At 56.4% G+C, this 25,127-nt stretch overlaps 1 protein-coding gene across 2 annotated transcripts; it reads right to left on the reverse strand.

The window, feature by feature from the left end:
* Positions 1–294: 294 nt before the first annotated feature.
* Positions 295–24,714, reverse strand: POLD1 (DNA polymerase delta 1, catalytic subunit). Of its 2 annotated transcripts, none has more exons than XM_032487640.1 (27): positions 24,613–24,714; positions 14,598–14,800; positions 14,173–14,286; positions 12,043–12,189; positions 11,829–11,954; positions 11,578–11,746; positions 11,409–11,490; positions 11,205–11,334; positions 10,589–10,755; positions 10,322–10,426; positions 8,760–8,900; positions 8,568–8,678; positions 8,052–8,243; positions 7,849–7,937; positions 7,644–7,778; positions 7,350–7,463; positions 6,893–7,040; positions 4,007–4,102; positions 3,766–3,903; positions 3,472–3,647; positions 2,999–3,151; positions 2,756–2,858; positions 1,882–2,014; positions 1,679–1,792; positions 1,271–1,323; positions 1,093–1,190; positions 295–484 (listed from the first exon to the last, which is right to left on the reverse strand). In XM_032487640.1, the coding sequence occupies exons 2-27, from the start codon at positions 14,797–14,799 to the stop codon at positions 379–381; spliced, it is 3,342 nt and encodes a 1,113-aa protein (XP_032343531.1). In that variant the 5' UTR covers position 14,800; positions 24,613–24,714; the 3' UTR covers positions 295–378. The 2 variants fall into 2 exon arrangements, with proteins under 2 accessions (XP_032343531.1, XP_032343532.1); XM_032487641.1 differs by having other exon boundaries at positions 298–484; positions 7,662–7,778; positions 24,613–24,663.
* Between the last annotated feature and the right edge of the window lie 413 nt (positions 24,715–25,127).

Raw genomic sequence — 25,127 nt, forward strand, 5'->3', positions numbered from 1 at the left:
GACACGGAAGGGGGGGTCCCCTGGTCGTTCCGGGGAGTGGGAGCCTCTGAGCCAGGGGCTGCCCCAGGCCTGGAGGAAACAGGTCAGCACCTGGAGGGCGGAGAGGAGCTAGATGCTCACTCAAGGCCTCGAAGGAGGGGTCATGGGGCGGGGATGGGGGGGGAGACTGAGGCAGGCCCGGGCTGTATGGGGCTGGCGGCCGAGGCGGGAGCCCAGGGGTCTTGCAGGGAGGGTGAAGGGATCCAGGGCTTATACTAGTGGACCACATCCCCCCAGAGACCACAAAGCACTCGGTAACAAAATATCTCAACTTTATTAAATTCTCCACCAATCCCCACCTCCCCAAGGCCCTCGTGGGAAGTCAGCTGAGGTCAGAGGTCACCAGGCCTCAGGACCAGGGGGCCCGAAACGTCTCAGAAGCTGCTCCTGGTCTTCCAGGTCCTTCCGCACCTTCTTGCGCATGTAGAAGATGGGGCAGTCCCGGCTGCGGGCGAGGTGGGCGGTCAGAGCCGCCCCACAGTCCCGTGGCCCAGCCCAGCGGTGAGGTCGGGGCCATTCCCAGGACTTTGGCCCCTGCTTGCTGCCCACCCAACCCCCCTCCCATGCCGGGCTGTTTGCTCAGTGGGCACGGGGGAGCCGATAACAGCGGGTGCTCGCTGAGGTGCTGGGCCACCAGCCGTATATCACCTGTCACCTGGCACCTGGCGTGGGAACCCGCCCCGCCCACCTGTTCCCTGGGGAAAGCCCGGCCCCGCCCTGGGGGAGGGGGCCAGGATCCTGCCTCTGTGTGTGTATGTGTGTGTGTGTGTGTGTGCGTGTGCGTGTGCGTGTGCGTGTGTGTGTGTGGAGTGGGGCCATTCCCTCCCCACTCAGCAGCACCCCCCACCCCCACCCCCAGGAAGGCTGGGATGGGCACTGGCCAGGACACCAAGAGTCAGCAAGACCCCCACAGCCAGAAGGGGATGTGGGGTGGGGCGCTGGAGCCCAACACCCTGGAGCCAGGGTTTTGATCCACAGGCCTTGGGAGCTTGGAGGGAGGTGCCTAGGCAGTCCGGCCAGAGTGAGGCTGGGGGCCCCAGCAGGTGGGCCCACCTGGTGCAGATGACGTCCTCGTGCAGGCTGCCCTGACAGCGCTGGCACTGGGTCCACAGGCGGGAGAAGCGCTCCTCCAGGGCGTTCAGGTGGGACACCTGGGGATGGCGGGGCTGAGTGGGCCGCCCTGCTCCCCCCAACAGCTGTCCCTCCCCGCTTCCTCCGACCCCTCACTCACCTCCTTCTGATACAGCTCAGATTCCCGGGGCTGGCAGAACTTGCACACGGCTCCTGGGATGGGGCGGGGGTGGGTCGCAGGTCAGCAAGGGGGAGCTGGGGCTGAGCCAGGGCCTGGGCCACCCCATCCCTGCCCCTTCCCCGCCCGCTGCCCATCCCGGCTCCTGAAAGTCCCCACAGATGAAAGAACAAGGGAGCAAGTGTGTGGAGAAAACTCCCTGGGGAACTCCCGGGGCGGGGGGCCCAGGACCCTCATGGGGGTGCCTGCAGATAGGAGCCCCCAACCCAAGGGCTGGGGCCTATCCGGGCAGCAATGCCAGCTTGAGGGCCCAGTGCTGGGGTCTTCGGGTGATGGCAGGGTCGGGAGGAAGGCCCGGTTAGGGGTTGGGTTGGGGAGAACCTCGCTCACCCTGGTGGCTGAGGACAGCTCGGCAGCCGATGCAGCAGTTTCGGCGTTTGGCGAAGGCCAGGAGGCCGCCCACCTTGCCCGTGAGCACTGTCTTGCAGCGCGTGTGGTCCCCACCTGTAGGTGAGGGCAGGCAGTGGGCCTGGCGCCCTCCCCCGACACCTGAGGACCAGCCCCCTCCCCACCGGGGTGCCCCCACCCCGTACGCAGCAGCACGGCCTCGGCGCGGCCCTCGCCCAGGATGGGCTCGAAGATGCGCAGAAGCGGCTTGGCCAGCTGCTGCTCCAGGTAGTACTGCGTGTCAATGGGCAGGCTGTGCTCCAGCACGAAGAGGGGGTCCTGTGGGCAGAGAGGCCGGGCGTGGTCACACCCAGGTGTCAGAATGGAGGGGGCTGCAACCCCAGGCCAGGCAGGGGGGTGGGGGCTGTTGGACACTGGGAGCCTCTGAGGAGGGTCTCCCCAGTCATGAATGGGGACAATGGTGTGAAGCAGTCACTGGGTACAGGCTGAGATGGGGTCAGAGGTCGTGGGGGTGCCTGGCTATGGGCTCAGTGACCCATGCTGGGGTCCATAGGTAGGGGCCTTAGGGTCACCAAGGAAGGGTCAGAATTCACAGCGGGGTGTGTGAAGGCTGGAAACCCAAACACCAGGCAGCAGGACAGGAGCTGGGGACTGAGGAAGGGGCTGTGTGGGGTCAGAGGTCACTGGACATCTGGGTAGGATGGAGGAAGGTATGAATCCAAGGGAATTACAAGTTGAAGAGCGAAGACCCAAGAGCTGGAAACAGACACACAAAACAGAGGTCGCTGGACAGATACTCTATGTGCGCAGTGAGGCTGGGCCCCTTTCTACAGGAGGGAGCGAGGAGGGGGCCGAATAATGGGGGCCCCTCCAGAGGGCGCCGGGAGGCCCGGGGAGCCAAGCATCAGGGAGCCAACTCCCAGGGGTGTGTTGGGGGGCGGTTCTCAAGGCCCCGTGGGGCCCACAGAGAGAAACACCCTCCCTCCCCGCCCGGCCTGGAAAGCAGAAGTGAGAACTGAGGAGAGCTGAGCGGGCGCGGGCAGCCCAGGTGGGCCTGACCTCGGACTTCATGTAGGCGGCCACGCCCTTGGCGGCACTGATGATCACGTAGGGGACACGGTCGCCCAGGCTGGGCGCGCTCCCGGGGTCCCGCTTCCTCATCCTGCGGGGAGACCGGGGCGGCGGGGCGGGTGAGGGCAGGTGGGATGGCAGGGGCGGGCGGGGGAGTAGGAAGTGGTGGGCCCAGCTGGCAAGAGTAGGGCTATTTCTGGCAGGTCCCGCCCCCTCCCGCGCTGGGCGGACCTCTCGGCCAGCTCCACGTGGGCCTGCTTGCCAGCGTAGTCGGAGGCAGCGCGGGTCAGCTCCTTGGTGATGACCAGCTGGGAGATGTCGATGCGGTTACACAGCAGATCGGAGATGACGTCCTGCGCATGCGCCACAGCCCCCGCCGGGTCTCTGTTGGGGAGGACAGGTGTGCGTCACCAGCTAATGCCGGGGGGCGGGGCCAGGCTGGCACCTCTGCGGCCCAAGGCTGGGGGACCAGGATGAGCTCCGGGGGCGGGGAGGGTCCCTGCCCGGCCACAGGCTGCCAAGTGGCAGAGGTAGTAGGGCTTAAACCCACAGCTGTCCAACCCCACACTCTTTCCACCGCGCGGCCACCGAGGAAGGGCTGGGCCTGACACCTGTGTCCCCAGGGGAGGATGGGCTGGGGGCCAGGCTTCAGGGCCCGAGGGAGGAGGGTCCGGGCTCCAGGTGGGGGTGGGGGTCCCACACACCGGTCGATGAGCAGGCGGCGCAGCGAGGCGGTGACGAGGTTGGCCACTAAGGGGCAGTTGTCCCGGCGGACAGCCTCCAGGCCCTTGCAGTCCATGCGATCATGGGCGTCGGGCCGGGAGGAGAAGAGCAGGCCCGCGTACCGCTTCTTGCTGATGAGCAGGTATGGGAAGTAGACCTGGGGGAAGTCGCGGCTTAGACCTAAGCCTGTGGGGGCCGAGGTCCAGTCCTGAGACTTCCTCAGGAACAGGCAGGGATGGCCCCTGCGACGCCAGATTGGACCCCCCCCAACTTACTTTCTCAAACTCCAGCCGGATGGGTGAAGGGAAGTGGCCAGACACCCAGTCTGCGGCCTCACGACCCAGGGCCATCGCCTCAGCCACAGAGGAGATGCCGAATCGGCACATGACAGAGTCAGTGTCGCCGTACACCACCTGGGGAGGGGCGCATGTGACCGGCGGTGCCAGTGGCCCCTGCACCCCCAGCACCAGCCCCAGGTCCATCTCAGGCAGCAACGGGTGGCCTGGAGGCCCTGACCTTGGCGTTGGCACTGTAGCCGTTCTCCACCGTATACTTGGACTCTACGAGCTGCTTTGTTTTCTCAATCATCTGGCGCCCGAACCCAGTGACGCTCTGTTGGGGAGAGAATCACGCAGAGTGAAGGCCCAGGGGCTGACCTGCAGGGAACACAGGCTGGGGTCCCACCTCCGCTGCTTTCTGCGGGTGTGGGAATGGGTGAGCCATTCCACCTCTCTAGGCCTGTTTCCAAATCTGCAAAACAGGGCTACTGAGCTGTTCCTTAATGGTCTGTTGGAAAGAAGTGTTGGGTTGCTGGTCCAAAGCTGGTGGCACAGAGGAGGAACTGACTGCAGCATATGAGTGGTGGAAAGTTTGGAGCCACAAGAGGCCATCAGCTCAGAGCTTCTCTCCACAGAGGTGCTGAGACACCCGGTGGTATTGTGGGCAGCTCTCTGTGGTGCAGGACCACTGACATTCCTGGCTGCCCTCCCCCCAGAAAGCCAGCAGTGCTGCCCCTCTCATCCTTGGGCAACCAGAAATGACCCTACACACTGTCAAACACCGTCCCCAAGGTAGAGGCCTTGTACCAGCACCATGGAGAGACTATTCCTTTCCAACAAGTTTATTTTACAAATAAGGAAACCGAGGCTAGGGGATGAGGAGGGACACACTAAGGAGAAATGGGTTTGACTCTTCTCTTTTGTTTGGATCCAGGTAGAAAATCCTTGTGCTTAACTAGAGCATTGAGGCCACTTATGTTTAGTGTAATGACTGACTATAGCTGGGCTTAAATCTACCGTTGTACGAACTGTCTTCTATTTGTTCCACCTGTTCTATGTTCCTTTTTCTTTCCTCATCTTTTTCTGGAATGAGTCAGTATTTTTTTTTATTATCCCACCTCCCTGCCCCCATAAACTTGAGAGACAGAAATAGGGAAAGAGGCTCAGAAACAGACAGAAGGGAAGGGGCTGAGAGGGAAAAGACAGAGACAAGGCCAGGAAGCGGCAGCCCCGATGAGGAAGGACCAGGGGGAGAAAAACTGCACCCTCCTGCCTGGTCTTCACTTAGGGGCTGGAACCTGGCGGCCAAACATCCACTTCTTTCCTCCGAGCAGGCTGGGGGAGGCCCCCAGGGACTGTGAAAGGCCCATAAGAGGGGTAAGGGTGGCCAACAGTAAGGGACTGACTTCACCCTAAGAGAGGCTCGGCTCTTGGCTGGCTCCTGGGAGGGAACCTCTCAGCCCTTGGCATGTCCTGTCTGATAAGTGTCTTTGCTGACCTGGACCTTGGGTCACACCAAGTGATCTATGCTAACAACGTGATTTATGGTGGGGACCTTTGGCCACACGGTATCAGCCTAACCTCTGGAGGGACTGGAGATGGAGTCACATGGGTGCTCCATGCATGTGTAACTGACCCCCAATAAACACCCAGGACACCAAGGCTCAGGTGAGCTTCCCTGAGGGGCAGTACCACGTGTATGAGGTCACACAGGAATGCCGGGAGAACCAAGTGGTGTCTGCGGGACCGCCCTTGGGACAGACAACTGGAAGCCTGTGCCTGGTCTCCCTGGACTCTGCCTTTCCCTTGGTTGATTTCAATCCCTCTCCTTTCACTGTAATAAATCATAACCACAAGTGTAACAGCTCTTTTCTGAGTTCTCCAAGTCCCTCTAGTGAATCACTGGATCTGAACTGCAAGTAGGTAGGTGTGTGCACGGGTCTCTCCCAAGCACAAGGCCTGCCCACTGCCAATTCTTCCAAGCCTCCCACCCAGAGCAGAATGACACAATGTTCAGGGAGGGAGGGAGCTCCCCGTGGCTGGAGGTAACCAAGTCTGGCATGGGCAGTGACCCAAACCCTAGGGGAGAGGGCTAGACAGAAGACCTTTCTAAGAACCTCTCAGGCCCTGAGCTGAGGCACTGATACCAGCTTGGCAGAACCTCAGAGACTCAAGCCCTCTGTGGTCTTGCCCTGGAACTGTTTTTTGGTCTGAGCAGCACAGTGGCCTCTGGTAAACAGGCCTAGGATACTGCTACAGGTGGGGAGGGAGGCAGTGATCCTTCCTGCCCACATTCCCTCTCAGAGCACAGCACCGTCCTAGCACCTGCCCAGCGTCCTCACTGGGGTCCTCACACAGGGACAGGACGGGGGACCCTTGTGCAAATCAAGTGCTGGAGCCTGACCATACTGCTGGGTGACAGCCCACTGACAGAGACACTGCCCTGTTCTCCCATCGGGAGCAGGGAGGGAACCTGCTCTCTGCTCTCCCTACCCTTAAACAGGGACCAGGGAGGAGGTGGGCTGGGGTGGAGACTGCCAGGGACGTGGGCTCTGTCACATGACTGTGGGACAGATGGAAAGAACAAGTTTCTGTCCCTCAGTCCCTGGGCCTCTGCCCTCCACGCCCTGCCCTGCCACTCCCCATCCCTCCCAGACTTTGTCTACAGAGCCCTTGGCATCAATTGCTTGCTTGCTTTTGGGGGAGGGGGCGGATAATTAGGTTTTTAAATTTACTTATTTGTTTTTTAAAAAGAGGTACTGGGGATTGAACCCAGGACCTCGTGCATGCTAAGCCCACGCTCTACCACTGAGCTCTACCCTCCTGCCACCAACTGATACATGTTTACTGCTGTCACCATCTGTGTCCCCGCTGGGCTGGGCACTGCACGAGGGCAGGAACTCTTGTCCCCTTTGTCACCTGCTGGACCCACGGGGCACAAGGTCCAACCCACAGCATATGGGTAGCAAGTGTTTGTTGAGCCAACCAGTGAACCAATCACTCCAGTGTCCACTCTCCAAAACGCTGGTGGGTTGGGGAGACTTGGGCCTCGCCCTCCACCAGGTAGAGCCCTGGTTCTCCCCAAGGGGGGCTGTCTGTCCCCCACCCGCCACTGTGCACTCACCTGTGAGATCTCCAGACACGGCAGCTTGCCCACCTGGGCACCAGTGAAGCCATACACAGAGTTGGCGCTCACTTTCAGCGCTAGCTGCCGACCGTCCAAGACCTGCCGCCGCAGGGGATCTGTCTCTTTGGCAAGCTCAGCCTTTGCCCTGGAAGGAGTGGAGAGCAAAGGCCACTCAGGGGACATCTCAGGCCTCAGTGGGAGACGAGTGACCCAGGCCTGGGCACCAGTCAGTATGCCTTTCTGGAAAGGGGTGCCATGGACGGTTGTGCAGGCTGCACACTGCACAGAGGTGCCCAGCAGAGGGGCTAAAGGGAGCTGCCTGCTCTAATTCAACAAGTAGGTGCCTTGTTCTAATTCCTGCACAGATGTGGCTAAGCACCCCCACGAGGCACAGGGGTTGCCAAGCAAGTCTGGGCTCTGAGAAGGGTTGGGCAGGGGAAACTCAAGAGCCCACCTTTTCCGGGCACTGAGCAGGTTCTCCAGGATCTGGGGCAGGAGCCCCTTCCGAACCGATGTCTTCACAAACTCATCCCCCGTGGGCGTCTTGATAAACTGGTCCTCCGTCAGGCTGGGTGGAAGACGGTAGGGTTGACGCCCGGCCTTCCTGGCTCCTCCTCCTCCACCCCTCCCTTAGGATCCTCCCACCTCTTGCCAGGCCCCTCCCCTCCCCGGGTCCCCAGCTCCTCCCCGGGTCCCCAGCCTCTCCCCGCCTGATGCTGGCCGCTGGGCGGTCTCGGGGTACACGTGCCAAGGGAAGTCGCTGTACCCCAGTTTCTGGGCGGCCCCGGGCCGCAAGAGCGTGGTGTAACACAGGTTGTGGGCCATCATGATGGACGGGTATAGCGAGGAGAAGTCCAGAGTGGTGATGGGGACGTCGTAGTACCTGGGGAGCGGGGAGGAGTCAGGCCCGGGACCCCTCTCTCCCCCTGCCGCTCCCCACCGCTGGGCCTCACCCTTTCAGGGGCTCGATGACCGTGGCCCCCGTGTAGTCCTCACCGCCCTCAGTCTTCACCACGGGCATCAGCAGCCCCTCGCGCATGGCCTGGGAGGGAAGAAGGCGCAACAGAGGTTGGGCACAGGCAGGACCCCTGAGCCTGAGCCAGAGGTGGGGGGGAAGGGCAAGGGGCGGGACCTGCCCTGGGCTCCAACCACTGACCTGCCGCAGCAGCTGGGACACGACCTTGACCTGCTGGCCTCGGCTGAGCAGGTAGCTGAGGGGCACGCCGGTGACCCGCGCCATCTCCATGGCGTTCACCAGCACCATGAGCCGCTCCAGCAGCCGCAGTGGCAGGAAGGCGTCCTTGAGGCAGTACACAGCCAGGCGGCGGCGCGTCTGGTCGTTCCCGTTCTGACGGTGGCAGGCAGAGGGGCACAGACACAGCGTCAGAGTTAGAAGGGCGCGCTCTAAGGGGCTGGCATGGGCCACTGGTCGGGGCAGGAGAGCCGAGCAAAGGGCACCTTGCCAGAGGTCATGGAGTGGTTAGGGATACGGGTCTCATTTGCAGGGCACGCTCGGAGGTGGAGCGCAGAAGGTTAAGGGGCAGGTCAGGAAGACAGGTGGGAGGCAGAAGTCCCAGGCCAGGAAGGGAGGTGGGGGACTGAGGTCGGAGGTCAGGTGGAGGTGGTGAGAGATCTCTGGCCAGCGGGCGGCAGGGGCAGAGGTCACGGGCACCTGCAGGTCGGTGATGATGCTGTGCTGCACGTCCTCCTTCTGCTCGCCCAGGAAGTGGAAGCTCACGGCATTGAGCGTGTAGGACCGGAGCTTGTACTCCCGCAGCAGCACCTGGGGCGGGCGGGGCAGGGTGGGCGTCAGCGCCCCCGCCGTGGTCCCAGGAGGGCAGGTCCCCGCCCGGCCTGGCCCTACCTGCAGCATGTCCATCTGCACGCGGCCCACCATGCTGACCACCTTGCTGTCCCGCCGGCCGGTCTGCTTCGACTGAAAGGATGAGTCCCGGATGGTGGAGCGGAGACCGGACACGCGGCCCAGTAAGGGAAAGGCCGGCACCTGGGGACACAGCATGGGGGCACAGCATGCAGGCGGCAGTGGGGAACAGCCCCAGGGCTGAGCCCCAGGAACAGTGACCAAACCACTCCACGATGCCTCCCTCTTCCTGCTGGGAGCCCTGGTGGCTAGGACAGTAAGAATAGAGAATCTGGGGCCTGACACTGTGGGGGTAAAGGGGCAAGGATGGTGCCCAGGGGATGGGGGGCTGCATCCAAATGGGGAGCCAGAAGTGCAGATTTTGGGACGACACTGAGTTTGGTGGGCAAGGAATGGGTGCACAGGGTGGGGGGCCTGCGGGAGGCCAGGAGAGAACACAGCAGGGGGCCATGTGGAGATGGGTCTGGGTCAGGGGAGGCATCTACACTGGAGACTGAGCTGGGCAGGACCAGGGGAGCGGAGGGGCCGGAGCTGGGGTGGGAGCAGCCTGGCTGGGGCAGGGGGAGGGAGGCCCAATTAGAAACGCCAGGCTGATAGGGGTGGACTTCTCCTTGGAGTCACTGGGGGCCGTCAGTGTGGTTGTTTTTCCCATTATGAAACTGGCCAAACATACAGAAAAGGAAGAAAAGAATACAATGTACCCCGTTATAGGTTGAACCGTGTCCCTCCCCCCCAAAGACGTTGCAGTCCTAACTCCTGTTGCACAGGATGGGACCTCACTTGGAAACTGGGTCTCTGCAGGGGATCAAGTTCAGATGAGGTCAAGAGGGTGGCCTTGAGGGGAGGGTATAGCTCAGTGGTAGAGAGTGTGTTTAGCATGCACGAGGTCTACGGTTCAATCCCCAGCACCTCCATTAAAAATATAAATAAACAAATAAACCTTAAAAAAAACAGAGGGTGGCTCTGATCCATAATGATTGTGTTCTTAGAAAAAGGGGACATTGGAGCACAGAGACACGCACAGAGGGGGGATGCGGGGAAGAGTCAGGGAGAACACCCCGGGCACGTCTGAGGGCACCAGAAGCAAGGATGCCTCCAAAGGAACCAACCCTGAGACACCTTGACTGGCCTTCCAGCCTGCAGACTGAGAGGGGACGCACGTCTGTGGGGCTTTGTTACGTACAGCAGCGCTAGTCAACTGACATGCCCCACACGGCCTCGCCCAGGTTCATCGAGCAACAGGCTTTGGGCACCTACTGGAAGAAACCCCTCCTTTCCTTATTTTTTGCTGCCATATTTTAAAGCTTAGAGGACAAAGCATTGCAGGCTTGCACACTTCCTTCTGCCCCTCCACATACACGACCCTTTTCTAACTTGACCACGAATGCTCCTAGCCTCTGCCGAAGTCCTAGGAACCTTCCAGACTATAGGCAGCGTGGGGAGGGGGCCAGAACCAGGCTTTCGGGGATGATTCTGGAGCCGCCCACACCCTGGGCCCCCAGAGGGGTGTCTGAGGGCAGGCCATCCCGACCCGTCCACAGTACCTTTAGGGTCTGGGCCCGGGAGATGAGGTACGGAAGGTCGAAGTTCTGGATGTTGTAGCCGGTGATCACATCGGGGTCCATGATCCGGATGAAGGACGACCAGGCCTGAGGTGGGAGCCCACGGAGTCACCTGGGCTGTCCTCCCAGGGTCATCCCCTGCCATGGAGCCTCCCCACTCCTGGAATGTTCTGGAAACCCCCAAGAGCAGCCCAAGAGCCCTCCCACCCATGGAAGAAAGATTGGGTAGGTACTTCTGAAAATATCCACCTGGAGCAGGTCCTCCTCCCGCTCGTAGCTCTGCACCTTGGCACCCAGGATAGGGGCGCAGGGCCGCAGGGTGAGTGCCAGGCGCAGGAAGGGCTCTGGTTCACCCCAGCGCAGGCCCAGCGAGCAGATCTGGATCACGGGGTCTCGCTCGGGCTCAGGAAAGATGCCTGCACAGGGAAGGAGGAGGGAGAGGCAGGGGACCTGACTCCCGACGCTTCCTCCTTACACACCAGGGTGGGGCACCCCTAGATCTCACCGGGCCTGTCTGCTCCTTTCTCTACCCACTGCCCTGTCCCAGGGCCTTTGCACTTGCTGTTCTTGCTGTGGGGAATGCTCTCCCCACCCTACACCTGGGCCCGTCCCTCTTCACAAGGTGAAATTGTCCCTCCCACATCCCTGAGGCCCTCCCTGCCCACCTGTCTGCAGTGGCCCTGTCACTCTCCACTACCACCCTCCTTCGTGCTGCGAGTCTTACAATAACCTAGCCACTGTGTGTTTACCCCCTGCTCCAAGTAAGCTCAAGAAGCACAGGGACTCCCAGGGTGATACTGGCACAACACTACTGTCCAGAGAGAGGCAGCAGGGGAGGGACGACCCCCAGGGCCCAGGCAGAGACCTTTGCGGCCAGCGCACTCGATGTCGAAGCTGAGCACACGCAGGGGTGCAATTCGCTGCCACTGCCCTTCTGGCGGGTGACTGACCACGTCCGACCACAGCACGTCCGCCTCCAGCTGGCACAGTGTGGCCTACGGGGACGAGGTGGGTCAGCAGCTACAGGGTCCAGGCTCTAGGCACCCCCCAACCCTGGGGACCCACGCACCTTCCCTTCCGGCCGCAGGACATATTTTCTGGCCGGGAGTTCCAGCCAGTTGCAGCCAACGATGTCTGTGTCCACCATGAATCTGCAGGGGATTGATGGTTACCAGGGAGAGGCTGCCTGGGGAGGGGCGTTGGGGCGAAGGTTGGAGAAGCCAGGCAGGGGGCCCTACCGGATCTCAAAGTCAACGTTGGCCTCGTAGGGCGCGAAGCTGGGGGTGCCCAGGCCTGCCACACGGATGCCCTGCTCCAGGAGGCGGCGGGCGGGGGCCACAAGGCGGGGCAGCGCCAGGATGATGCGCAGAAACGGGGAGGGACCGTGCCCGTGGTACCCAAACATGCCTGCAGACAGAGGAGGCTGGCACCGGCCCAGAGGCCTGGAGGGAGTCCCTGCCACCCACCCAGCCCCTGGGGCGCCACTCACTCTCCCGGGTGCACAGCTCCACGGCCAGCACGGCCGGGCCCGTGAGCTCCTTCCCACCGCGCTGGTCCCAGCTGATGGCCCCATTCAGCTCCCGCTGCAGGTCGCTCAGGTGCTCAGGCCCGAAACCTGGGTGTGGGGGGCTGGTCAGAAGGGCAGGGGGGCTCCAGGTGCCAGGAGTTGGGGGGAGGGGTCCTTCTGGGTCGGGATCACTCACCAGGGGGCGCCGGGGTGTAGAAGTAGGGCGCAAAGCCATGGATGTGGCAGCAGACTGAGATGCCCTCGTCGGTGACCCCGAAGGCTCGGAGCACAGGCACAGAACCTTGGGATGGTGGGGGTCCCCAAGGCAGGGGCCGCGCTGGGCCTGGGGGTGTCACAGGGTGAGGCAGGGGCTGCCCCTCAGGATCCTCAAAGGTCTGCCTGCCTCCCTTCGGTTTTGGTTTCCGCCCTTGTCCCCCTACAGTTCTTTTCCCACCACACGGCTAGAGGAAGCCTCTACTTTCCTTTGCAAATAAAAACATTTTCAAGAGGAAAATCGACTTTGTGTGTGCTATGGACTTGCAGAGACAGATTCGTGTCACCACCGCCAAAACGGGGGTGCAGGACGATCTCGTCACTCCAAACAGCCCCCTTGAGCTGCCCTTTTGCCCCCTTGAGCTGTACTCATACCTGCCTCCTCCCCAGCCCCTGGCACTGCCCGTCTGTCCTCTGTCATTCTCATTTTGTCTTTCTAAGACCATCCACATAATGGAGTCACACTGTATGTTGTGTCTGGCTTCTGTCACTCAGCATAACACCTCTGACATCCATCCCTGTCACCTCATGGGTGAATAGTCTATTCCTTTTCATTGTGGGGAAGCTCTGTGTGCTGTGCTCAGCCCTTCACCCACCTGCTGGGGGATGTGTGTGCTGTTCCAGGTTTGGGGTGGTTATGAACAGAGCCATTGACATTCATGGTTTCGGTTTGAATGGAGGTTGTTTCTCTGGGTTAAATATTTAGGGGTGGAATTGCTGGGTCCTATGGTAAAAATAGGTTTCACTTTTTTTGGAGGTGGGGGTTAGTGGAGGTACTGAGGATTGAACCCAGAACTTCATGCATGCTATGCACATGCTCTACCACTGAGCTACACCCCACCCCTAGCTTTAACTCCTATATGGCAATAAAGCTCAGGGGAAAAAAAACAAATATTAGATGAGATTACCACCAGAAAAATGAGAAACAGGTAGGTTAAGCTCTGTAATAAACTGCCAGGCTGTTTCCCAGAGTGGCTGCACCAAACTGCAACCCACCGAGTGCACAGAGTTCCCGGTGAGCTGCATCCCTGTCTGCACTTGGTGGTGTCGGTTTATTTTACTTTAGCCTTTCCAACAGGTGTGTGTCTGTGTCTCACAGTGGCTGTCATTTGCATTTCCCTGATAGCTGATGACACAGAGCCTCATCTCATGTGTTTATCTAGTGAACTGTCTGTCCAAGTTTTTTGTCCACTTTTGAACTGGACTTTTCTTCTGTTGAGATCCCAATGTCCTTTATATATTCGCAGCACCAGTCCTTTGGCAGATATGTGGATGGCAAATGTTTCCTCCCCGCCTGTAGCTTGTCTTTTCATTCTCGTATGGGGGAGCCTTCTAATACGCAAGTCGGAACTTGGGGTGGGTCTCTGCATCACCAAAGACTTCCCAGCTTGCCCAGAATGGAGCCCTGAAGCCTTGCTGGGCCGAGAGGATCTCAGGTGACTGCCCATCTTCATCTTTGGCCCTCATTCCTGCCTCACTGGTCTCTTAGCTGTTCCTTAAACACGTCAGACCTGCTCCCTCTGCAGGGCACTCTGCCCAGAACCCTGCTTTCCCAGACACCCCCATGGTGCTTGTCGCCTCCGAAGAGAGGCCTTCCCGGGTCTCTGAGATGCGAGGCCTGGCACCCCAACCCTACTTTATGCTCCTCCATAACCCTCACCACCCCGATGTTCCACTTCCTTTTTAATTCTGCCTCTCCTTCTAGAACGTGGGCCTCTGAGAGCAGGGACCCAGGCTGCCTGGAACAGGGCCTGACAACACAGGTGCTCAGCTGTTCCTGACTAACTGGATGCCACACCACACGTCTCTCCCCTGTGCAGGGAGCTACCTCTTCCTACCTTAAGGACTCCGTTGGAAGATGCCCCCTGCCTCCAGGATGCCCCTTAACCCCTTGCCAGACCCTGGGCACCCCTGGCCCTGCCCCCCCGCCACAGCCCTGGTCACCTGGGCAGGGACTGTCTGTGCCCACCTCCTCCCACAGAGTCACAGGGCCTGACCAGCCCAGCCTCCACCCCAGAAGCCCAGGGCCCCTCCTCCCACCCCCTACACTCACCTACGTAATGGTCAATCTCCAGCTGCTGGAAGATGAGGGGCTCTGTCTGGGGGTCCAGCGAGGGCGGGGAGGGCCGAAGCCAGCGGGCATCTATGGCTGTCGAGGAGAACTGCCCTGGATGCGGGGAGGGAAACAGGGAGACATGGAGTCATGATCCTGCTTCAGAAATAAGGAACCGCCCTCCCGGCACAGTCCACCATCTCTCAGGTGGCATCTGATTTGGGAAAGAAAGCCAGGTGGAGGTCGTGTTTTAGATCAGGTGGGAAATTCCAGAAGGACCGCGGAGTCAAGGGTCAAGGTCAGAAGAGCAGCTGCAGGTGACAGAGGTGGCATGCTGACATGGGGTCAAAGGTCAGCTCTAGGGCACTGCAAGTGGGCCAGAGGCACGACAGATGGGGGTGCAGGGGTCCCGGTCCAGGCCTCACCGTCCGCAGTCCCCTCCAGGGCCGACTGCAGCTCCTCCTCCTCCTGCTCCTGCAGCCTGTGCTCCGCCTCCATCTCCTCCATCAGCGCCAGCTCCTCCTCGAACTGTGATGGCCGGTAGGCCTCATCCTCGTCCCAGAGGCCCCCACGGGCCCGCTTTGGGGGCACCCCGGGCCCTGGACCTGGTCGCCGCTTACCCTCCATCCTGCGGGGCGAGGCGGGGCAGAGTGAGGGCTCCCGTCTTCTCCACCGCCTCCCGAGTACCCACCGGGACCCACCTGGACCACCAGCCTCTGAATTCCCAGAGTCCCTGAAGAGTGACACGACTCTCCATCCCTTACCCCCACTGCCCCCGCAGGGGTGCTGGCACCCTCCAGATGCTCAGCAGTCATCAGGCAACGACCACCTCAGTTTAAGCCTTTCCTCACATGCTCAAGCCCCCCACATCCTTTGTCCTGTTTGCTTGCCCCACTGCCGACCCCTTGGCACCTGCCTTACATGGCTTCCACCCTCTCTCCTCATCACAGGCTTGGTCCTCAGCACGGCCCTCTCTTCCCAGAATCCTCTGCCCTTGAGGCCCTCGCCTGCCCCTCTCCCCATCAGCCCAGGCCTTCCTTGGACAATCAGCTGGGAAGCACCTCCTGCAGGCCAGTCCCTGCGCTGGGGGCCGGGGTGGGGTGGGGCGGGTAGTGTGAAACACAAATCCCACCAGGTCCCTTCCCAGCCCAAAGCATTTCAGAGGCTCCCCATCCCACTTGACAACAAGCCAAAAACAAGAATCCTTTTGGAGAAGGGGAGGGATAAATTAGGCATTTGGGATTTGCAGATAAACACTACGACATACAAAATCGATAAACAACAGGGTCCTACTGCTAGCACAGGGCACTACATTCAACATCTTGTAATAACCTATAATGAAAAAGAAGATGAAAAAGAATATATAAACATGTATAACTGTATCACTCTGCTGTACACCAGGAACTAGTAACACTGTTGTTTTGTTTTTTAACTGAAGTTCTATCAGTTTACAGTGTTGTGTCAATTTCTGGTGATATTGTAAATCGACTACAGTTTAAAAAAAAAGAATCCTTTTTATTATGAAGCCATTTCAAACTCATCAAACTCATATATGCCCTTCTCCCAGATTCCCCAAGTGTCAATATATCGCTGTATTTGTTTTCACAACCCCATACCATATATAACTGTGCATGTCATATTATGACTTATTTTCCCAGAACCATTTGAGAGTTAGTTGCAGAGACCATGCCCCTTGACCCCTGCATACCTTAGCACTGTCTCTGAAGAACAGGGACATTCTCTTAAATAAGCATGGTGCAATGACCAAATCCAGGATATTTAACATGGACTCAATAATTTTTTTAAAAAGAGTCCAAATGAAAAAGAATATATATAATATAACTGAATCATTATGCTGTACACCAGAAACTAACACAAAATTTTAAATCAACTATACCTCAAAAAAAAAAAGTCCATCTTTCAATTTCTCCAATTGTCCCCAAAATGCCCTTTATACTAACCAAGCCCCCATCCAGGATCCAACACAGCCAACACAAAAACCAAATAGAGACTATTTGTATATGTTTTCTTAATTGCAACCTATACAGAGTTATTTGGAGGGTATATTTTGACAAGATATATTGATAAAAAGTACATATCCTCTACTAGATTAGACAAAAGACTGTATTCAGGCTAAACCTATTTAAGTCAGTAACTTGACTATGGGTCAGTAAGAGAATATGCTAAGGAAATGCACACTCAAGTATTTAAGGGCAAATGGCCACAATATACGCAAGCTACTTTGAAAAAAAAATTTAAGTGTGCATACGTACACATAGGAGAAAAAACGTGCATGCTTGCAAATCACAAAGTAAATGGGGGAGCAGGTACCGCTCAGCGGTAGAGAGCAGGCTTAACATGCACGAGGTCCTGGGTTCAATCCCCAGTACCTCCGTTTAAAAAAATTAAACAAATAAACCTAATTATCCCCCCCACCAAAATTAAAAAAACAAAAACAAAAAACACAAAGTAAATAGGGTAAACCTTAAAATGGGAACCTAGGTAAAGAGTTTATAGGTGTTCTTCATACTATTCTTATTCTTTCAACCCCCCTGTAAGTTTGAAATTACTAAAAAAAAGAAAAAAGTTTAAAAAAAATACTTGTCTCCCAGCATCAGGCTAAGATGGAGGGGATTATGGGAACCAAAAGGGGACCCAGACCCAGCTGGGAGGACCCAGACCCAGCTGGGAGGACCCAGTTGGAGAGATCACCTGTGGATCTAGGAACTGTCCCCCCACATCCAGTCTTCCCTTGGTCCTTTTTCCAACAGACTCTTTGCCTTGGAGCTGCCACAGGCAGCCCAACGTGAGACCACATTTCCCAAGGTGCACAGCCAGGGCTGGTCACATGTCCAAGTTCTCTCATGGACTGAGGGTGACTGTGAGATGTGCAGCTTCTGGGACAGCCTTTTTTTTTTTTTAATTTTTATTTCCTATTTTTTCCATTGTCATTTAATTAAACCTTTTAAGGGTCTTCCTTCCTTCCTTCCTTCCTTCCTTCCTTCCTTCCTTCCTTCCTTTCTTCCTTTCTTTCTTTCTTTCTTTCTTTCTTTCTTTCTTTCTTTCTTTCTTTCTTTCTTTCTTTCTTTCTTTCTTTCTTTTTTGGTGGGGGAATGTAATTAGGTTTATTTATTTAAGTGGAGGTACTGGGGATTGAACCCAGGACACTGTGCATGCTAAGCACCTGCTCTACCACTAAGCTATACCCTCCCCCAGGGGCAGCCTTAAAAGGAAGCCTGTCCTCCAGCCTCTTCCCCCTTCCCGATGGCTACAGCGTGGGTGTGGTGGCAGTGAGCCAACCTTGACCACAGGGACAAGGACAACACTGAAGGGAAGGCAGAGCTACAAGATGGAAGGAACCTGGGCCCTTGACCACCTCCTGGAGCAGAGCTGCCTCCCTTTGGATGGTTATGGGGAGAAATAAATATGTATGTTGCCTGGGCCACTTTGCTTTGGTGTCTCTTTGTTATAGCAGGTTAGCCTAGACCTTAACAAATACAGCACAGAAAAATTCTGAACTGACTGAGGGTGTGTCATGGCAAATGTTGGCGACATACTTCTCAGCATTAAGAAGGACATGGCTACTGATACACACACAGGACGGCCGAATCTCAAAAACACACGTAAAAGAAGCCAGACACACGAGTACATGCTAGGGGGATGGAGAGTGACTGCTAATGGGTACAGGGTTCCCTTTTGGGTGATGGAAATGTTCTGAAACTAGAGGTGGTGGCTGCACAAGGCTGTGAAGGCGCTAAATGCCACTAACTGTATACTTTAAAATGGTTAATTTCACCTCCGTTAAGAAGAGAGTATAAGCTGTGTGATGCCGTTTACACAAAGTTCTAGGATGGAGTAAGCTCACCTGTGGTGCTGGAAATCAGGCCAGTGGCCGCTTCTGGGGAGAGACTGACTGGGAAGGGGCAGGAGGTTTTTCTCTGGGGTGACGGAAATGCACTGTCCATCCAACTCTATGCTTGAGACCTATGCGTTTCACCAAATGTAAATTGCACCTCAAGTGAAAACATAAAAGTGGGGAGGATGCAATTTCACATCTAGGGGTTTATGCTACAGATCTACTATCATATAATGAAAAGCTTCATTTGTAAGGTTATTTCCGGCAGCATTGTTTGCAGTCGCAAAAGACTGGAAACCACCTAAATGTCCTCTCCTGGGGGACTGTTTAAATAAGTTCTATTAATTCTGTCCCATGGAATATTATGCAGCTCTATAAAGGAATGAGGAAGCTCACCACGTACTGATACAGAGGACTCTCAAAGACCCATTGTTAGGTAGAGAAAGCAAAGTGCACTTAAGGGTGTTAGCTTTCACATTAAAAAAAAAAGTCTAATAAAATGTTTACCCTGACTCTGGTCATTAGGAAACAATCAAACCAAAGTAAAGACTGGCTTGCAAGATGGAAACTTCAAAAATGTCAACGTCACGAAGGGGGTAGAAATGGCCAGGAAACTATTTTAGATTAAAGGAGAGATTGTGTAGTCATGCCAACTAAATGCCAGGTGTGATCCCAGATCAGATCATGGACTGAAAAACCAAAAAGGGCTCTGCAGGATGTTACTGGAACAACTGGGCAAACTGGGTAAGGATTGTCTACGGGATAACAGTACCGTCTCCGTGCTGAGCATGCACGAGGTCCTGGGTTCAATCCCCGGTACCTCCGTTAAAAAATAATAAATAAACACATAAGACCATAACAGTATCGTCTCATGTTAAATGGCTTGATTATAACTCTACTGTAGTATCATGATGACTACAACCTGCAAATAGTTCAGCCCCAAAAATAAATAAAATAAAAGGAGTGTGTCAAGATAAAACAAGTGGAGGAGGGAGGGTGTAGCTTAGCGGTAGAGCACATGCTTAGCATGCATGAGGTCGTAGGTTAAAACCCAAGTGTCTCCACTAAAATGAATAAATTAAATAAAAACCTAATTACCTCCCCTCCACAAAAAAAAAATAAAAAATAAAAAAGAAGAGAGAGAGACTGGTTAAAAAATAAACTAATTAAAAAAAAAAAAAAAGTGGGGCAGCACCTTAACTGGTGAATCCAGCAAAGGGTTCATGGCTATTCATTGAACTTGCCTTGGAACCGCTCAGCAGGCTTAGAATTTTTCAAAATACGAAGTTGGAGGGATCAACTATACTTCAACTAAAACAAAAATTCTAGAGCTTCCAAAAAAAAGTCAGAGGGAAATACATAAGGTAAAGATAGCAGTATTACAAGGTGGGTGGGAGAGTTTATCTAAAGATGTGGGCTTTCGGATGTAAACTATGGACTCTGGGTGATAATGAAGTGTCAATATAGGTTCATGGATTGTAGCAAAATCACCACTGGGGGTGGGGGATGTTGACAGCAGGCACTCTATGCATGTGTGACAGCGGTGGGTATATGGGAAATCTCTGTACCTTCTGCTCAGTTTTGCTGTGAACCCAAAACTACTCTGAAAAATAAAGTCTATTTTTAAAAAATTAATAAATAAAGATGTGGGATTTTAATACATGATTCTGGAAGGATAGGTACCAAACTGGCCACACTGGTTTCATGGGGGTGGCTAGAATGGGAGATAGTTTTACCGAGATCTAATTCATACACCATACAATTTACACACTTAAAAAGTATATGTGTCAGCCCTCCCTGAGAGTGACTCACCCACCCAAGCCACACTGATTTCTTAACTCACTGCCCACCAATTTATTGGGAGCAAATAAGCAGCCCATTTTGGAACGTTAAAAAAATATAAGAAAATAAATTAAAAGTGTATACTTCAATGATCTCAGTATATTCAGACTTGTGCAACCATCACCGCTGTCCATTTTAGAATACCTTCATCAATGCAAAAAGAGACACCCCCCCATCCTCCCCCAGCTCAAAGCACCACTGATCCACTTTGTCCCTGTGGATTTGCCTATACTAAGCATTTCCTAGAAATGGAGTCTTAGAAATCTGTCCTTTAGCGTCTGGCTTCTTTGGCTGAGGATAATGCTTTCCAGGTCCACCTACATTGCAGCACGGATCAGGATCAGCGCCTGGTTCCTCTTTCTGCCTGAGTACCTCCCTACCGCATGGCTGGCTCACACTGTGCTTTTCCGTTAGGGTTGTTTGTACCTTTGCGCTCCTGTGACCCGTGCCGCTGTGACCGCACACACACGAGTCTTGCATGGGGAGAAAGACTCTGAATCGACTCTTTTTGTGCGTTTGGAATGTGAACCGTGCACACAAGTGCTTTATCTCAGGGGGAGGAAAAGGCTTGGAGGCCTTTGCTCCAGCCACGCAAGTAGTCAGAGATGCTGAGAGTTATAACGGGGGCGGGGGGGCGGAACTTGGGGGAAGAAGGGGCGGGGCTGACTGGAGCCCAGAGGAGTGGCCAGAACTGGCCTGGCAGAGGGAGGCAGAAGGGGGGCGACTGGCTGCCCTGGGTCAGTGGGCTGTGGCCAGGGCCACGGTGGGAGTGAAGCTGTCCCCAGGAGCAGAAACTAGGTTCCTGCTCTAGTTCCCTACCCCAGGCGCCGTCTTTGGCTCACAGTTAGGAGAGGCAGCATGAGAAGGGAGGTCCCTGGTGTCCTCCCTAGGGGGCCCTGGCTCAGGAGCACAGGCCCTGTGCTCGCTCCCGTTCTCGACGTTTCAGGAGCAAATACTGAACAGCGAGCAAACCCAGCAATAACAAGGCGATGAGTGTCCATTTCTCTGTGACCGTCACTCCCTCGATGTCCTCACCCCATCTCACCCAATCTCATGGCTTTAAATGCCATCTCTATGCCTTTGTGTCTCAGGCCCAGATATCAGCCCGGGTTCCAGGCTGACTGATCCAACTGCCCTCCTGTGAGGAAGTTCCTTCAGGCACCTCTGACAACCAAGGTGGACTCCTGATCGCCCCCCACAATCTGCTCCTTACACCCCATGGTCTCCTCCAATTCAGTAAGCGGCAACTCTCATCAAGCTGACAACCTTGGAGTCACCTCAACTTCTCTCTTCCCCTCAGACCACAAGCTCACTCCGTCTGCAACTCTTGTCAGCTCTGTCTTCCAACAGACAGGAGTCCCACTGCTTGGCGGCTCCTGCAAGGCTCCCAGTCTGGTCCCTGTGGCCCCCTAAGATGGTTCGCCTCTATTTTGCGCATTGCTGTTTGTCTGGCGCCCCCTGCTGGAAAATGAGCTCAGCGCGGGCAGGGATACAGCTCTGTTCACCGGTCTGACAGGTGTCAAAAACACTAACTGTCCAACAGAGGGCGCTCGAGAGAGAGCAATAGCTGTTGAATGAATGATCAGCCTGTCCTGGGGTCTCCCTCCGTCCACCCTGCCCCTCAGCGTACTCTCCACGCGGCAGACAAAGGGGTCCTGTACAAATACTTCAGATCATCCGGCCCCTCCTCTGCTCAGAGCCTGTCCGTGGCTCTTGTCTGGTGCATAATTAAAGCAAAGTCCTCATCGTGGCCCAAAAGACCCTGCACAATCACCTCCGCCTTCCCCTTCAGGACACCGCCTCCCACCCTCTCCCCCTTGCTCACTCTGGCCCCTTGCCTCCTCTCCACTCCTTAAAGGCTCCAGGTTTGATCCTACCTCAGAACCAAGGTCTTCCCTTTGTCCTGACAAATGTTTTTTCCTAGACGTCTCTATGGCTTCCTCCTCCCCTCCTTCAGGTCTTTGCTCAACTGTCATCTTCTCAGTGAGGCCCATTTAAAACTTCAGCCCCGCTGCCCCATCCTGATACTCTCTAACCCCTTCCCTTGCTTTATTTTTCTTGCTGGCCCTTGTCGCTGCCCAGTGCACTCTGTCAGTTCTTAGAGTTCTCAAAGTGTGGTTCCCCCGCCCTGCGGCTTGGGCCTCTGGTGGGAACTCGTCAGAGTGCTAATTGTCAGGTCCAACCCCAGAAGTACTGAATCAGAGCCTGGGGTGGCAGCGGTGGCGGCAGCGATCTGTGTGGAATTGGGCCCTCCAGGGATTCGAAGGCTGCTCAACCCTGCTTATTTAGCCTACTGTCTGTCCCGCGTTAGGAGAATGGGAACGCTGTGAGAGCACGGGTTTTGCCTATTGTTTACTGCTTTATCTCATGTGATCAGGGGAGAGCCTGGGACTGCGGACGTGCGCGATTAACATTTTCTGAAGAACGAATGAAAGGACTCACAGAATTGTCACAACTTCTGAGGGAGGTGCGGCTATTACCCTCCAACACTGTGACTGGAACCGAGGCCCAGAGAGGTGCAGCCACCTGCCTGAGGTGGCACAGCTAGCTCAGAAGGGCAGAGCCAGGGTTCAGACCCAGGCAGGCTGTCTCCAGAGCCCCACTGTTAACCAGTACTTGAGATGGTGGGGCTCCAGGCGCGCTGGGAGAGATATTGGGTGAACTGCCCTCTGCCCAGTAGGGGAGACAGACTGAGGATATACTCCTCTGCTCACTCACCCCTTTAGCTTGGCCCTCACACACCTGCTGAGGGATTGATTAAATAATTACACATGTACCTAGTCACTCATGGCCCCTAGAAAACTACCCTCTTCCCCTGCTTTGGCTTTGTCCCTCCTCTGGGCCTCCCTGACTCCCGCTGCCCTTGTCGTGGGCTGGGACCATGTGGACTTGTGTCTGACTCTCTCGCCAGACAGGGACCACTGGAGGGCAGGGCAGGGCTGATGCTTCTCTGGATCCCCAGTGTCGCCTAGCATGGGCCTGCTCTTGAAAGGTGTTTGCTAGATGAAATCCTCCTTTTTCTTGGCCACCAAACTCCTCTGCATCCTCAGAGACTCAGCTCTGGTTCAGCTCCTCTAGGCTGATCAGCTGCCCCGCAGGGCTCCCACAGTGCCTTGGGGCACTTTCGTTATTGTCCGAGCCCTGTCAGCTTCGGGCTGGGAACTCCTCAAAAACAGGGGTCAGAGTCGGGGTCCCCAGGATCACCCAGCACAGTGCCTGGAACACAGGCCACTTCAAGGTGTGTAGGGTTAGACTCCTCTCCAGTGTCATTGATTCTACGAGTCTGCCCTGAGCCCTCAGCTTCTTCTCTGGGCTCCCAAAGACTGGCACTGCCTCCTTGCAGCTCAGGGGACTCTGGCTTGAGATCGCCTGTCCTTCCCCCGACCAAACTGAATTCTCATCCCCTCCCCAGTGCCCAGCAAGGGCCCTGCCCCAAGAGCAGTTGGTTGAAGGACTGAAGAGGGGGAGAGTATTGCAGGAGGGAAGGGCATGCCAAAGGCCTCCGGAGTCAGGAAGGAACCTCTCTAAGGGTTGAAGTGCAGGAAGGAGGCAGAGAAAAGGCAATGAGAGGTTCCTGGAATCGGTGTGGCTATGAACCCGAGATACTGACATCCCCCTGCCCACTCACTGCACCTAAGCTCTGCCCTCAGGGTGGCACCTCCAAACCTGCCCTCCCTCAGCCTTCTCCCTCCAGCTTGTTGCTCAAACCGCAAACCCGTCATCCTGGGCTCCCCTCCTCCCTACTCTCTCAGTCGTGCTGGCTCAAAGCTCAAGAACAACCTCGACTGGATGAATTCTCCCCACCTGCGCTGAGGGTGGGGCCACCTACCGCCCCCTCTTTGCCTCCTAACTGGCCTCCCTCCTTCCACTCCTGCTTCTGCTCCAATCCCATCTTTGATCAGCAGCGAGGTTTTTTAAAACACAGGAAAGGGTCATGTTGCTCTGATGCTCAAAACCTCCCATGGCGCCCTATGGAGCCAAGAATGAAAGCTACCCCCCACACCGAGATTTAAGAGGCTCTACAGGACCTGGTTCCCCATCATGTCTCCAGCCTCACCTGTTCCTTCCAATTACAAACACCAAGCTCCTTCCTTCTTCGAGGCCTTTTCACTTGATGATTTCCCTGCTTGGATCTTTCTTTATGTGGCTGTCTACTCTCTCAAATGTCACTTCCCCAGAAAGACGATTCCTAACCACCCTAGCTAAAGAAGCAGACTACTCTCTTGTACTTAACTTGGGACAACGTATCACCAGGCTGAAAGCATTGCTTTATCGTTATTACTTGTTACTTGTCTACTGTCTGTCTCCCCCTAGAAGGGGGCCTTTTCTGACTTATTCGGGTTGTAGCCCCTGCTTCTAGAACACTGCCTGGTACAGAGTACTCAATATTTAGTGAATAAGAGATGACACTATGCCCCCATGTGCACCATTGAGTTCCCACTGTCTCCGGAACCCGTGGCCCCAAAGACCCTCCGGGCTGCGTCTCTAAACCAGTTCCCCGAGCCCGATGCCCAGCGCATGCGCCACTTGCACGTCGTGGGGAGTCCCCCCGACCCCCGTCAACTTCCCAAGCGCCCCGCACACGCGCCCACGACCACTGGCCCCTGTCCCTCTTCCGCTTACTCCGGAGCCAAGAGGATCCCTCCCGCCGCCACACCGCAAGCGACCCCTCACAACCCTCTGTCAAGCCCCCTGCCCTGCCAGGCCGAGTCCCCTGGAGTTCCCCTTCTCCCGTAACTCACCCGCTTCAAACAGCGTTTCCCGCCACAGCCCACGCCGCCGTGACCCCTGACACCGGCGCGCGCAGGCCCAGAGCCGCCGCGCTCCGAGCCGGGCCACGCCCCTCCCGTCCAAATAGGGGAGGCCACTCCCCGTTCTTCCCACAGGGGCACCGGCCACGCCCCCTCTTTCCAATTTGGGCGGTGGCCTAGTCCACTTGTGGGCAAATTCCCGCCAAACCCCACCCCCTCCTGACGTGTGCAGCTCGAAGCCACGCCCCTCCTCTGAGGCAGCGTCGCGGCCCGGTGAGGTCTGCGCGCACCGCAGTCCTGGTCAGTCGCCCAGCCACAACTCCGCCAGCCCAAAGGTACCGGGCACGCATCCTCTGCTCCCCTACCTGCCTCCCGTCCGAAGCCTTGTCGGGAGCACCACCTGGGCACTGTTCATCCTTCCACTCGCGGCCTGCCCTATGCCCTCCCCGCAGAGGCTGGCCCCTATGCGCTCAGATACTGCCCTGGTCTGTTCTGCCTCACAGCCT

This window comes from Camelus ferus, chromosome 9 (assembly GCF_009834535.1).
Source record: "Camelus ferus isolate YT-003-E chromosome 9, BCGSAC_Cfer_1.0, whole genome shotgun sequence".
NCBI classification, from domain to species: Eukaryota; Metazoa; Chordata; class Mammalia; order Artiodactyla; family Camelidae; genus Camelus; species Camelus ferus.

Coding starts and splice junctions, on each gene's coding strand:
- POLD1 (XM_032487640.1), bottom strand. CDS start 14,799: ATGGAGGGTAAGCGGCGACCAGGTCCAGGGCCCGGGGTGCCCCCAAAG. Junction 11,955..12,042: donor CTACACCCCGGCGCCCCCTG/GTGAGTGATCCC, acceptor CCCCACACCCAG/GTTTCGGGCCTGAGCACCTG. Junction 3,152..3,471: donor CGCCGCCTGCTCATCGACCG/GTGTGTGGGACC, acceptor CCTCCCCAACAG/AGACCCGGCGGGGGCTGTGG.